General features: G+C 36.6%; 1 protein-coding gene across 3 annotated transcripts in view; it reads right to left on the bottom strand.

Moving 5' to 3' along the window:
• Positions 1 to 14,528, bottom strand: part of BMP2K (BMP2 inducible kinase) — a 126,626-nt gene that overhangs the window by 42,095 nt on the left and 70,003 nt on the right. For all 3 annotated transcript variants that reach the window (XM_087864051.1, XM_087864052.1, XM_087864050.1), the window contains exons 8-9: positions 4,656 to 4,759; positions 3,191 to 3,270 (exon numbers count right to left, since the gene is read on the bottom strand). In XM_087864051.1, coding sequence (XP_087720177.1) covers positions 3,191 to 3,270; positions 4,656 to 4,759 — 184 coding nt within the window. The remainder of the gene's footprint in view (positions 1 to 3,190; positions 3,271 to 4,655; positions 4,760 to 14,528) is intronic.

Below are 14,528 nucleotides of genomic sequence, written 5' to 3' on the forward strand. Positions count from 1 at the left end.
TCAGGCTCTTCCGCTATGAGCCTGCCTCTTCCTCTCCCACTCCCCCTGCTTGTGTTCCCTCTCTCGCTGGCTGTCTCTATCTCTGTCGAATAAATAAATAAAATCTTTAAAAAAAAGACCCTGTCTTCAGAGAATTTACAATATACCCAGGAAGATAGGATGCGTGTTCATGAAAATACAATAAAACATAAGACAGTAAAAATAATCAGTGTCAAGCTAGTACTGTCAAGAGTTTCATAGAGGAGTAATTCTACTCTTAATCTAATTTGGCTACAAAGACTTCAGGTAGGTGCTGGAGGGTAAAAAATAAACACATTTTCATTAGACAGTAAAAAAGAAATTAAGCATTCTGTGTGAAGAAATGGGAAGAAAATGCCTGGGCAGATTAGGCAACATGAAGACCGAACTCGACTAGAACAAAAGACGAAGTAATCACTGGTGTCAACACTACTGTGCAGCCTCATCTGGCCCCTTACAACAGACAGAGCTGTTCTCTCTGCTCCCTTCCTTGTCTTTCCTAGTCCCTATCACCTGAGCAATCTTCCTAAACCACAGACTCTCTTAAAATACTTAAGTGTTTCCATCTGCCAGGACCGTAATTCTCAACCTTTCCATTTTCAGATACAAGTCACAAAAGTCTCCCATGTTTAACAGTCCCAAAAGCAGATGCAGGTTTCAGGGAGGTAGAAAGGAGCTTCTGAGAAAGAAGTAAAACCAAAAATGTCACACAGTAAAGGCAGGGTAGATGGATAATACACATAAAAGCTCTAAAACATATAAATAATGATACTAGCTATTTAAAGATTTCTCCAATCACCCGTCCCCCGTTAAGAAGCCTTTTACATGGGGGGAAAAAAAAAAAACCTAACTTAATATTTTTAATTAGGTTTTATACACATTTAAATCTTTCAAGTACTTTACGGATTCTATCAATAAAGAGTAAATTTATATTATTGACCAATAAGCACCAATGAACCTAATTTTTTTAATGTAATGTTTATATTTAACATAATACGAATAGCACTGTGAATTGTGGTCACATTAACTATTTCATTTGCTTATAATTGTATAGCTATGACTTCTGTCATGATTAAAGAGATATTCAAAGCATCATTCTTGTTCAGTTGACTCATGCTTTTCAAAAAATCTGTATCTATTTCTTACAGACTTAATCATTGACAAAATAATTATTTAAAAAAACGCAACAGGGGCGCCTGGGTGGCTCAGTTAGTTAAGTGACCAACTCTCGGTTTCGGCTCAGGTCATGATGACGTCATGGGTCTTGGGATCGAGCAGGAGCTGGCAGCATCTTGGAGCTCAGCGGGGCTTCTGCTTGAAAGATTCTCTCCCTCTGCTCACCCACCCCCCCTCCCCTGCTTGCTCTCTCTCTCTCTGAAATAAATCTTTAAAAAATAAATAAAATTTTAAAACACCACAATAAAATTGAACTGACATGTCCTATAATAATTCATAATTGCCACTCGACTCTAACAGCAGTTGTTAACTACAGCTGTGTCACCGATACAAAAGTCAGTCGTAACAGATTCCTGCAAGTTAGATGTAACTTTACTCCTTCAGTCTCTTACTCGAGAGAGTACTTTAAAATTCAAGTGAATGAAGATAATATTTTTAGAGTGATGGCATATTTTTTTAAACAGTCATTCACAAATGATATTTGAACAATTTATAAATAACAAATTATTTTTTGTTATTATAAAAACACATCTCACACAAAGTCCCAAATAGTAGAGCTGACTGCAAGGCTGAAAATTCACTGGCTTAAAGGCCAAAGTCCAAATTTCTCAGCATGACATATAAACTAAGTTGCTCATGACTGGCATCTAGCTTCCATTTCCCACCACACACGTATATGTGCCCTTATGCTTCATCCATGCGCTTTCACAAAGGCCATTCTTCTTGCCTGAAGTGCCTGACTGCTGTATTTCACTCCCCATCACTCCAGGTGACTGTCTATTCATCCTTCCAGGAAGAGTTTAGCAAGCCATGGGGCCAAGGAAAGGAGGCTTTCTCTGCTCCCAGCTTTCCCTTTCTCCACTCTCAGAGTTGCCTGGTATCTCTCTGGTAACTGTTTTCTCATCTGTCTTCACTAGAATGTGAGCTCCTTGAGATTAAACACTGCTCCTCTTTCTTTGTGTTTCCCGTATCTATATCTTGTAAATAACAGGTACATAATAAACATATTTTATGTATTTCATGTCAAATAAAATCTTTGCCAAAGTAAAACGCAATACAAAAAAAAGCTCTGAAAGGGGTGCCTGGGTGGCTCAGTAAAGCATCCTATCTGGATTTCAGCTCAGGTCATTATCTCAGGGGTCCTGAGTTGGAGCCTGAGATGGGTTCTGTGCTCAGCGGGGAGTCTGAGATTCTCTGATTCTCTCTCCCTCTGCCACCCTCCGACCCCTGCAACTCGTGTGTTCATGCTCTCTCTCTCAAATAAATGTATCTTTAAAAAAAAAAAAAAGCTGTGACCAAGAAATCTCCCCACATGTAATATTATATCTTTCTGATAATCTAAAATATAATCCTGTTTATTAACTTTTAAACCCAAAAATAGTATTTAAAAAATAATTAATTCAATCATTGATCAAATACACATCTTAACCTACATAATACATATCAAACTTATCAATACAGTAAATAACTACGAATGATAATTTAAAATATCATATTTCTTTACCAGTCTTAAAAGAATTATAACCATTCTTTATAAATTATATATAGCAATATATATCCTAAATATGCTATTAGAATACAGAAAAGAGCTTACGAATTTAGAATACTCTAAGATAGCTGGCTCTAAGAGTTATTTCCTTGAATTAAAAAAAATCATACTAGCTGTAAACACAACACAAAAATTTCATGACTTATAGTTACCATGTGAAGAAATAATGACACCCCCAAAATGACCCAATGTAACATCACTAGTTCATAATCACTTTTTAATTGCTGAGGGTGAGCAGTTCGAGTAAGACTGATGTCAAACCCCGTACCTCATGCAAAAAAGCTTATGTCATAGCTGCTATCTAAGCTCCTCATCACATGCAATAAAGAACATACATTTTTTGTGTGTGAAAATAATATTTAATCAATGAAACTTAGTAGGACTAAAAATAACAACTATACACTTTTTTAAAAATGTCTTTTCAAATCTCAGCATAGCTTTGCCTACCTGGCTTTTATTTGGCTTTTCCTAGAAGCTGCTTCACTCGCAGTCATCGGTTCAGGAAGAGCTGAAGGAACAGAAGAATTCTTGGAAGAAAAAAAATAAAACTTTTCATTTTGGTTTTCATTTCAATTGCAAAAAGTTTTATTTAAACAGTATAGATACGCTCTTAAAAAGTACTATGAAATACTACTACTTTCACCTCAGATACCTACAGCATGTTCACATATATTTGCCAGATCTAATCTGCAAATATCACTGCATGCTACACAAATGTCACTGTCATATCATGTTCCACAGAAACCCTTGGAAAAGAAACAGAACAACATCATATCCACTTTACAAACATGTAAATATCAGATAAAAAGAAGGATTATATAATACTTGTAAATCAGTGACTATTTTCCAAATGACTTTGGAAAAAGCAGCAAACACGAAGCATTTGAGGAAAGTGTTGTTTCTACATACTGCAGATAATTTTCATGACACTGCTTGTAAAGGCTAGCAAACAAGAGCAGATCACTTGTTTATGCTCTCTATAATGTTTGTCTTATGGTAGGCACCCAAATACACACACGCTGAATGAAAAGCTAAAAATCCACAGTAAAATGTCAAACCTACTTTCATTACTAGAATGTTAGAACTGCCTGACTTTCAGCTTCGACAGAGCATATATTACATTGCAGCTTTAAAAAACAAAAAGAAATAGTACCAACTTCCTTATTTTTTTAGTGGGATGGACTAAGTTTTACACACCAACAAGACCTAGAAGAACAAGAGCCAGAATGATCTTTAAAAACTGAGACTGGCTTAAAATCAGTGATGAACCCAGACCTTTATTAAAATTAGCAAAGACTTGCCATACACAGTTAATCTGATATAGTTAGACATACTATGCAGACAAAATAATTCAAAGACTCTGAACAATATTAGCTCCTATCAACTCAACACCTTCCATGGATGAGGCACAAGGTTTTACATTTATTATTTGTGACCCTAATTATTATTTTCACAGAAAAAGACATTAAGTAACTTCCCAAAATATACAAAATCAGTCATTGATAGACTTGAACCCAGGTCTCTCCGTTTACAATACCTATGCTCTCTACACCAAACATAACCAAAATTTTAGTTTACCCAGTCCTTAGCGTCTCAGGAATTTTTCATGAGGTACCCTCCCAACTTAACAGATGGGCCCAAACAACTTAATAATAGAAGTTTGTGTTGTGAAAAACAGATGTCACTGTGTTTTCCCCAAAAAGGAAAAATATCCTGCAGTGCCCCAGGTCTGCTGTAGCTCCCCGGGGCACCACAGCTCCATTTGGCAACTGTGGCTTTTTATCAAAAATACTAGCCACAAACACACTATCAGACCACCTGTCATGAAACAAGTAATTCTGAACCTTCAGAATTGTATCTATACATATGAAATGGGATTTTAAATTCATATCCTACTTGAAAAACTACTTACATTGATGTTGGAAACTGGACACTCCTTTTTGGCAAATTTAAATGCAAAATAGGACACCTGAAATATGTCAGGTCTATGCTCTGGATCTGGTTCAAGCATGAACCCTGCAAGAACAGATTAAAATGTTAAGTTTCACTGAACACACAGAAGCTATTTAGGGGCACATCAAAACAATAAAATGTATAACACTTTTTTCCATTCTAAGATCAGTGATTCTAGTAAAGTCTGCTAATGTCCTAGAAAATATAGAAATTGTTATTTTATACACGAACCTAAAGCATTAACCGAAGCTAAAAGCAGTCATGGAACGGCTCTGTACCAGAAGTATAAATAAACGAATATAAATATTCTTCTCAGAAAGTGACACAAAACAGTGAGTTTGGTGAACACTGGGGAATAATTCAAGGAAGTTCCAAAGCCACAGTAGAGGTCCTTATTTTCATTATTATCTAAAATACCTCTACTAATTTTCAAATGATCCTGCATCATTAAGAAAAGACTAAGTTGTGTGCATTATGTTTAACAAAGTAGTTCAGGGTTCACACTATAATTTTCCAAAACGATTCTTTCATCCCATACTGATGCTAACGCTACTCTTATTCTGCATGTTATTCATGTCATGTTCAGAAGTATGAGTAGAGTTTTATGGTTCTATTGTAAACGGATTTCACACCAGTCTTACAACATTGCTTGAAATACCTGACCTTTTTTTCTAGCCAAAATGATCTTTTTTTCCCCTAGCCAAATGACTACTTATCTATTTCTTGGGTCCCTTATTAATTCACAAGTGCACAAGAAGGCTGGCATTTATATTCAATTCTAGAACTAAAAAGTTCATATTTTGTTAAAACATCTCCATGTTCTAACGCTGCTTCACCAAGTTCTTAGTGTTCAAATCATTTTTTTAAGACTTATTTATTTTAGAGAGAAAGAGTGTGAGCGGGGGAGGAGCAGAGGAAGAGAGAGAGAAACCTGAAGCAGACTGCCCACTTAGTGTGGAGCCCGACGTGGGGCTCAAACCCAGGACCCTGAGATCATGACCTGGGCCAAAATCAAGAGTTAGCCACTTAACCAATCGAGCCACCCAGGCACCGCTCAAATCATTTTTAAACCTATTTGGAATATAAAATGTAGAGTTTCAATTAGATAATATTCTGAAATTTGCTAATAAAATTACGTACAGAAAGATCTAAGTATATAAACAGCTAAATTAAAATTAGAAATCAAAAAGAATTAAATCTTCCCTTCAAATTTAAGTACTATTTGAACAAACAACATATACTACATCTGCAACGGCATGATAAACTTAGGCTAAAAACACAGCTGTGTAACAAATGACACTAAGTACAAACTTAGAAATTGTTTCAGGAGATTCTAAAGTCAGTTTTAAAAAATACTGTGTGGGGGCGCCTGGGTAGCGCAGTCGTTAAGCCTCTGCCTTCGGCTCAGGGCGTGATCCCGGCGTTCCGGGATCGAATCCCACATCGGGCTCCTCCGCTGGGAGCCTGCTTCTTCCCCTCCCACTCCCCTGCTGTGTTCTCTCTCTCATTGGCTGTCTGTCACATAAATAAATAAAATCTTAAAAAAAAAAAAAAAAATACTGTGTGTGGGGGCGCCTGGGTGGCTCAGTCGGTTAAGCATGACTCTTGATTTCGGCTCAGGTCATGATCTCAGGGTCCTGGAATCAAGCCCCACATTGGGCTCTGTGCTCAGCAAGGAGTCAGCTTGGGATTCTCTCTCTCCCTCTGCCCCTCCATCCATGCACGCGCGCATACTCTCTTTCTCTCTCACGCTCTCAAAATAAACAAACAAGTCTTTAAACAAAAAAAAAAAATTCTCTGCATGTAACTTGATTTTATATGCTATAATAGGTCACTTATAATATTGTTTTTTATTATTTTGTCACCATTGTTAAATGTAAATAACCAAAAACATTTATTTATTAGATTGTATTCAACCTCATTCCAGAGAAGATTCAGGGACCTACAAGGTTTATTTTATCCTCCAAAATCATATTTGATCTTGACACCAACAAATATTAAATGTTTTAAAAGTACAATAGTACATGATATAGAAATAAATTTAAACAGACTTTTAACAATAAATGCTTATTCATATAATTTTTTAAAACTAAACAAATCACAAGAAACATCAAATTCACAATCTATTTTTCTATACTAACAATTAAGTTTATTTGGCTTTTAAGATCTAATTTCAACTTAGCTAATTATAAATATTTATTCCTATAAAGGACCTGAAAAGGCATACAAAACTATGAGGTTTTTTTTCAAAGACTTTATTTATTTGAGAGAGAGAGAGAGAGCAAAGTGAGAGAGAGAGCATAAGCAGAGGGAGGGGCAGGGAGAGCATAAGCAGGGAGAGGGAGAGAAGCAGGCTCCCCACCAAGCAGGGAGCCTTTTGCGGGGCTCAATCCCAGGACCCTGGGATCATGACCTGAGCCAAAGGCAGACACTTAACCCAATGAGCCACCCAGGAGCCCAAAAACTATAAGATTTTAAGTATATGAGAAAATTAGTACTAATAAGAAAAGTAATGGCTAAGAGCCCCTGCCCTCCCCCGGCAAAAAATAAAACAGGATAATGATGTCAGTGAAGAAACTGCATAGGATTTGGTCCTATAAAAGTAAGCCAAAAATTTAGGTCTCTACTTTCTACTCGGCAACACAAATATAGCAACATGATCCATTACAAGAATCACCGTATCCTTAGCACAAAAACAAACTAGGTGTTAAGAAAAAGCACTATTTCTAATATTGACGGAAAGAGTAAATTCTCCTTTGAGTCTTTCTAAAGGTTCTTACAGAGTGAACAATATCCTTAAGAAATTGAAGTGAGTGACAATTCCTTCTGTGATGACCAGTGACATAACACCTAAGTGCAGTTCAGAAGAAGAAATTCTGTAAGAGCAGAGAACAGTACGGCACAGGAATATACTTCTATGGCCGGACTTAATCTAGGAAAAGCTTTTTAAGTCTCTAGAGTGGAAAAGAATGAACCTCAGGCAATCCTATATTTTTTTTTCTTTCGTAGTAATGAAAAGCACTAAGGGGCAATAAATTCAAGATTTCATGTTCTCTAACCAATATCTCTATAGGTAATTCTCTCTCTCAAATTAAGCACAGTACAACATCCCCTTAATAAGATTAGGTAACCAAGCTGTGGGTAGGACTGATTATCATCTTATAACCAAACAGAAGGACCTCTAACTCCCAGGCTTGTGTTTCCATGTGGGGCTACATCTGCTAAAGCCAGTTTAGTTTGCCTAACTGTACTGATCCCGTTTATGGAACATAAAATCAATTTAAAAGGTCACAACTATCATTTATTTTAATAGAATATAAAATATTAGAGTGCATTATTATGGTAAGTATAAACAATGTGTCATGAAGCTTCTTTGGAGGATGTGTGTGTGTGTGTGAGAGAGAGAGAGAGAGAGAGAGAGAGAGAGAGAGAGAGCACACATGCACGTACATCCACCAGGTCACAACTAAAATGTATTTTTTACTATGGACCATAGTCAAACAGTTTGAAAACCACTGTACTAGTGACCTCTCCCTACTACTGTAACTCGTTCCTCTCCAAGAAGAAAACAGTGATTTGTCCAATTGTTAGACCAGAAAAAAGAAAGAAGCACCCACATGCACCAATCTCTGATACTCTTTCTTTCAGAACAGTTCTCCAGACGTAAACATTCTCTCTGGAGCCACGTCTGGTAAATGGCCCGCTTCTACAGAGGAAGTCTATGGCTTGCCAGCATTGCCTATGACTAGGTGTAAGTACATTTGGCGACTGAATACAGATTAATAGGCCAATTTGCCTTCAGATCTAAATTTCATTCTGCAATCTGCTTTATTAATATTAATGCTGACACTTTTATCTGATGCGCTCCCATGTCCTTCTGATTTGATTCTAATTCAAAGTATGAGGAGGCTGAAATCCATAGGTAGAACATGGCTACATTTTTATCTTTGAATATTTTTATACTGGATATTATCAGCCATTAAAAAAGAAAAAAGTAAAGAACTCAATAAGGCATCTTTAAGCATTTAAATAATATAATTTCCTAAACTGTCCAAGAGGACTGTACGTTGCAAAATATACTCCTCAATAACTAAATGCTATAATCTGGAGTACAGAGGCATCAGCTCTAATCCAGCTAAACACTGAGGTATATCTACCAAGAATGACAACTTCAGTTTTTAAGTAGTTTGCCCATTTTCTCTCATAATAATTAAACCTCAAGTCTAGTGTTTTATTAACTCCTACTTCAAAGACAATAAAACCATATCATCTACAACAATATGCTCCTGAAAGAATGGATTAAGAAATACATGTATCTGGTTCTTCCAAAAGTGTTTAAATTCATACCAAAAAAAGGCAGAGAAGCTAGAATACACCCTTGTTTACTCAATTTAAAATGATCATGTGGGGGTGCCTGGGTGGCACGGCGGTTAAGCGTCTGCCTTCGGCTCAGGGTGTGATCCCGGCGTTATGGGATCGAGCCCCACATGAGGCTCCTCCGCTATGAGCCTGCTTCTTCCTCTCCCACTCCCCCTGCTTGTGTTCCCTCTCTCGCTGGCTGTCTCTATCTCTGTCAAATAAATAAATAAAATCTTTAAAAAAAATAAAAAATAAAAAAATAAAATAAAATGATCATGTGAATCATCATGAAACATTCCCATTGACCTTGATTCTACTGACAATGTAAGATCAACTTTTAAAATGTTAGCCACATAGAAATGAAAGGCTATTTCTCTGCTCCTAATTGTGTGAATCTTTCTATTGACACAAACACCACTTATATAACACAAGGACACAAAACAGTCTCAGCACTGAAGGTAGTGTATGATTAAACTACGCTGGTATTTCCAACTAAGGTATCCGACATATCTGATTAGAAAATACTTGCAGGGCACCTGGGAGGCTCAGTCAGCCTTCGGCTCAGGTCATGATCCCAGGGTCCTGGGATCGAGCCCAGCATTGGGCTCCCTGCTCAGCAAGGAATCTGCTTCTCCCACTCCCTCCCACCCACCCACCCTGCTTGTGCACACGCGGTCTCAAACAAAATCCTAAAAAAAAAAAAAAAAATTTAAAACACTTGCCAATGCAGCTGAAATAGTTATGTTTGTAACTAACTGTATGGGAAAGTACAACATCCATGCATATTCCAACAAAAAGAGCTGCTGAAGGAGCTGCTGCTGCTGTAGCAGTGACCAAGTTAAATTACGGCTTCACTACGGACTTAAGCCAAAAATTAAATAAAGTGGTTCCATTCAAGTTATACAAAATGATAGACCCATGCCTGGGCCTAAGTAAAAGTTAAACTAGCCTCTCTGATGGCTCAACACATTTAATAGGAAAATACTTTGGACAGAAGTCTCAAAAAATTTTTCTGCTTAAAATTTTGTTAAATTGTTTTCCTTTCATAAAGACACTTTTTCTCTCCCAAAGACTCCTATTTATTACACTTACAGTAAATATACCTAAAAAGAGAACATCCACTCCGATTTTACAACTATAAATACTTTAAGCATTAACTTGCTATTTTTATTGGTTAACCTGTGGAGATTATTACAGATCTTCCTACATGTTAGGTATATAGATTCTACATAACTTATCCTATGGACTGCTGAAATGAAACCAAATTTAATAGCTAATATGTGTTCAATCATAACTAAAACACTAAAATGGCACTATCAATATGCCAGGTTAGTATGTTTGGGGTAACCCTGGTAGCTGCCCCTAGACGTCATGGATCAGAGCCCTCTCACCACACCTGCCCATGAGGTAACCCAGGAGCAATGACTGGAAATCACCAAGGAACTCCTACCTTAATCTTTGATTTTTTTCCAAAGGCACAGTAAAATGTCTGAGATTATTTTCAAAAATAATATAAAAAAGAGTGGGTGAGGCCAAGGACAAAAAAACACTGACCATGAATTAATAATCACTGAAGCTGGGGAACAAGGTACACAATTCACTGAACTGTTCTGCCTGTATTTGTGTATTTTTTATTTCCAAATAAATTTTAAGTGTATTAAAACAAGCAAGTTCCTTGTTTTCCACAGGAAATAGGTATTAAAATAAATTTATTTACTTTTAAAATGATAAGAAATAACAAATTTTGGTTGGGATGTGGAGAAAAGGAATCCTTTGGGCAATGTGAGTGAGCATGTAAACTGGAGCAGCCACTCTGGAAAACAGTACAGAGGTCCCTCAAAGAATTAAAAATAGAACTACCATATCACCCAGCAAGTCCACTTCTGGGTATTTATCCAAAGAAAACAAAAACAGCTCAAAACGGTATCTGCACGGGGTGCCTGGGTGGCTCAGTCAGTTAAGCGTTTGCCTTCAGCTCAGGTCACGATTCCGGGGTCCTGGAATCAAGCCCCACGTTGGAATCCTACTCAGCGGGGAGTCTGCTTCTCCCTCTCCCTTTGCCCCTCCCCCTCCTCGTGCCCTTCTTCTCTCTAATAAATAAATAAAATCTTTAAAAAAAAAAAAAAGGTATCTGCACCCCTATGTTTTAGTGCAGTGTTATTTACAATAGCCAAGGCATAGAAATAACCTAAGTGTCCTCTGATGGGTGAATAAAGAAAATGTTACACACATACATTCTCTCTCTCTCTCTCTCTTTCTCTCATATTATTTGGCTATTAAAAAGAAAGGAAATCTTGGGGCGCCTGGGTGGCTCAGTCGTTAGGCATCTGCCTTTGGCTCAGGGCGTGATCCCGGCGTTCTGGGATTGAGCCCCACATCGGGCTCCTCCGCTGGAAGCCTGCTTCTTCCTCTCCCACTCCCTCTGCCTGTGTTCCCTCTCTCGCTGGCTGTCTCTCTCTCAAATAAATAAATAAAATTAAAAAAAAAAAAAAAAGGAAATCTTGCCATTTGAGACAACATGGATGGCATTATGCTAAGTGAAATAAGACACAGAAAGACAAATATCATATGATCTCACTTATAAGTGGAATCTTAAGAGAGAGAGAGAGACAGAGAAAGAAAGAAAAATGAATTCATAAATACAGAGAACAGATTGGTGGTTGTCAGAGGTGGGGAGGAGGAGGGGGTGGGCAAAATGGGTGAAGGTGGTCAAACAGTACAACCTTCCAGTTACAAAATAAGTAAGTTCTGGGGATGTACTATACACAGCATGGTGATGATAGTTAATAATACTGTACTGTATATTTGAAAGTTGCTAAGTCTTAAAGGTTCTCATCACCGGGCGAGGGGGGGGGTGTAACTATGTGAGGTGATAAATGTTACCTAGACTTATTGTGGTGACCATTTCACAACATACACATGCATCAAATCACTACATTATACATCTGGACCTAATATGTCAAATATATTTTTTTTTAAAGTTAAGCCCAATAGATGAGCTGTAAAAAACTAAGATACAGAATCATAAAGCAACTGAGTAGACCCAAGAGTAAGAAAAACAAAGCTTTTCCTGCTGTTCATACAAATCATCACATAAAGCAAACAACAAGAAAAAAAAAAACGTAGTAGTTACATGTAACAGTATATTCTTGAGCATATAACTTATAGTAAGCCTTTGGTACAGCCACCATTAATCTGCAAAACCAAGTTCTGCTTCATAGCATCCAAAGAAATCTCTGCAGGAAATGAACATCCTAATGAGTTTCTGAAAGTAAATGCCCTGCCCCTTACCCAGAAAATCAAAAACTGGGTTAGCTCAGGAATACTATAATAACGATATCAGTAGTAATGGTAGTTATTATAGTAGTCATGATGGTAGTATTAAAGGCCATCTCTTACTGAATGTTTACACATGCTAAGAAGTACGTTTCATAATTCATTTAATTTTCACAATAACAGTAAGGGGTAGGTACTTTTAATATGCTCATTTTAGAAATGTGATTAAGATAAATGGAGGTGCCCAATGTTCTGTACCAAGTAAGTGACAGAGCAGATGCGAGCCCAGACCCTTTGGCTCAAGGCTTTGTTCTTAACAATGTACCACCTTAACTACCTTACAACACAGAAGCTAAAAGAAAGGGAAGGCAGCCAGCCCTGTATTGATCCATCGTAACTATTCAGTAACCCCATTGGTTAAGCTTCTCACTCTCCACTAAATACTCTAAGTTCTTTTCAACTCTTACATCCATAATGAAAATGCTTCTCTCCTCAACCTTCAATTCAGCTCCGTTATTTGTCTACTGAAAAAGTTAACAGAAGCTAAGAAGAAAAATTCTGAATAATTGATTCTGCTACTTTTAAGAAACGTCAACAGAAAAATATAATGAAATTAATAGTTAAATAGCTTCATGAACAATAGGTAATAATAATTACCCTTGACAAAACTGGTGATAATCAAAAGTATATGCAAATTCTTAGGTAACCACAAGCCATATAATTTTAACAAAGATCAGGCAGAGCCATTTCATTTTCAAAAATCCTGAGTCATATAAAATAGATGCAAGCAGCATTAGTAAAAGTGTTAATACTAAAAAGATATATGTTTTTTAATGCTTTGTTTTATATTAATATGTGGAGACAACTATATTGCATGAATAACTGACAATAAAATGCTTCACTTTCAAAAACTATGAGCACAACTAGGCAATTTCCAGTTTTCTGAATGTAGAATTTTTTGAAAGCAATGTAGATCACTCATTATATATTATAAAAGCAGATAAATAAATGGGATGTCAGGAAACAGGCAAGGTCACATGTGAAAAAAATAAAGAATAAAACTGCAAAGAATCTAAGTGTTTTCTAAAACACATTGCATTGTAGGTATGTTCTTGTTTAAAAAATCTCTACTTTTTAAACTTTTATTTCTCAAGGCAATATTTAAAAAGTAAAGTCCATAAAAACCCTTTCAGAGGAGATAAAATACCAACATTTACTTGAATGCTTTTATTTTATTCAACTTTTCTGTTCTGTCTAGTTCTCAGATATAAGTTCAAAGACATTAATACATGGTCAAATTTATGTTAACATTGATAAAAACTAAAATCTACACATGTATTGAAAAATAAAGGAAGCATATGAAAAACAGTAAAGCATCAATGAACTAGATAGAGCCCAATCAGATCCCAAATTTTCAAAAGTGTTTAGCATTTTCCACCTTCCCATTACACACAAACACATACCCACACACACATACACAGAGAAGGAAAAAAACAAACAACCTAACTCAAGAAAATAAGATCTTACTACTATAAGCAAATTAAATCACGAATCAGGGTATATACTGTCCAGTCTCTCATACAGCATTGTCCATTGAGAATATTCAGTTTCTATGACACTGAAAGATCCCCAATAAAACCCTCAGTTCAATTGTGATGAAAACATTATACTCAGCAACAAAACAGTCACAGTAACAATGATTTACAAGAACCTCAATAAAAGGTTAAACTTCAATTAGCCAGAACACACAACAGTTAAAGTAAATTCCTCAGTCTATTCTTTGAGCACTGCAATCAGTATTCTTTCATGCTTTTAATGGACAATGAAGGAGGAAAGCAACTGAATAGAGGAGGTTATGGATCTATGTTTATTCAAATATACTCAAAAGGTGTATTTACTTTTTAAAAAAATCACATTCTGTCAAATGGCAGGCTAAAAATAACAGGGATAATGGGAACAATAGAGTTGGGTCAGACCCCTGAAAAACTATACAACTTTGTCAACCAGAGCACTGACAAAAACATTAACTGGTACCTGGGAAGGCAACTTGCACCTGGGAAGGTAATTTAGCTGGAAGCTGCCATAAGGATACAAAAACACATCAAAACAAAGCTGGGAAGTGCTCAACCAACAAAATAAAAATGGAACTCAAAGCCAGTAGGGGAGGGGACCACCCCCATTAGTAGGAAGCCACAGG

This window comes from Ursus americanus, chromosome 8, assembly GCF_024610735.1.
Source record: "Ursus americanus isolate L20-20 chromosome 8, mUrsAme1.1.p, whole genome shotgun sequence".
Classification (NCBI taxonomy): domain Eukaryota; kingdom Metazoa; phylum Chordata; class Mammalia; order Carnivora; family Ursidae; genus Ursus; species Ursus americanus.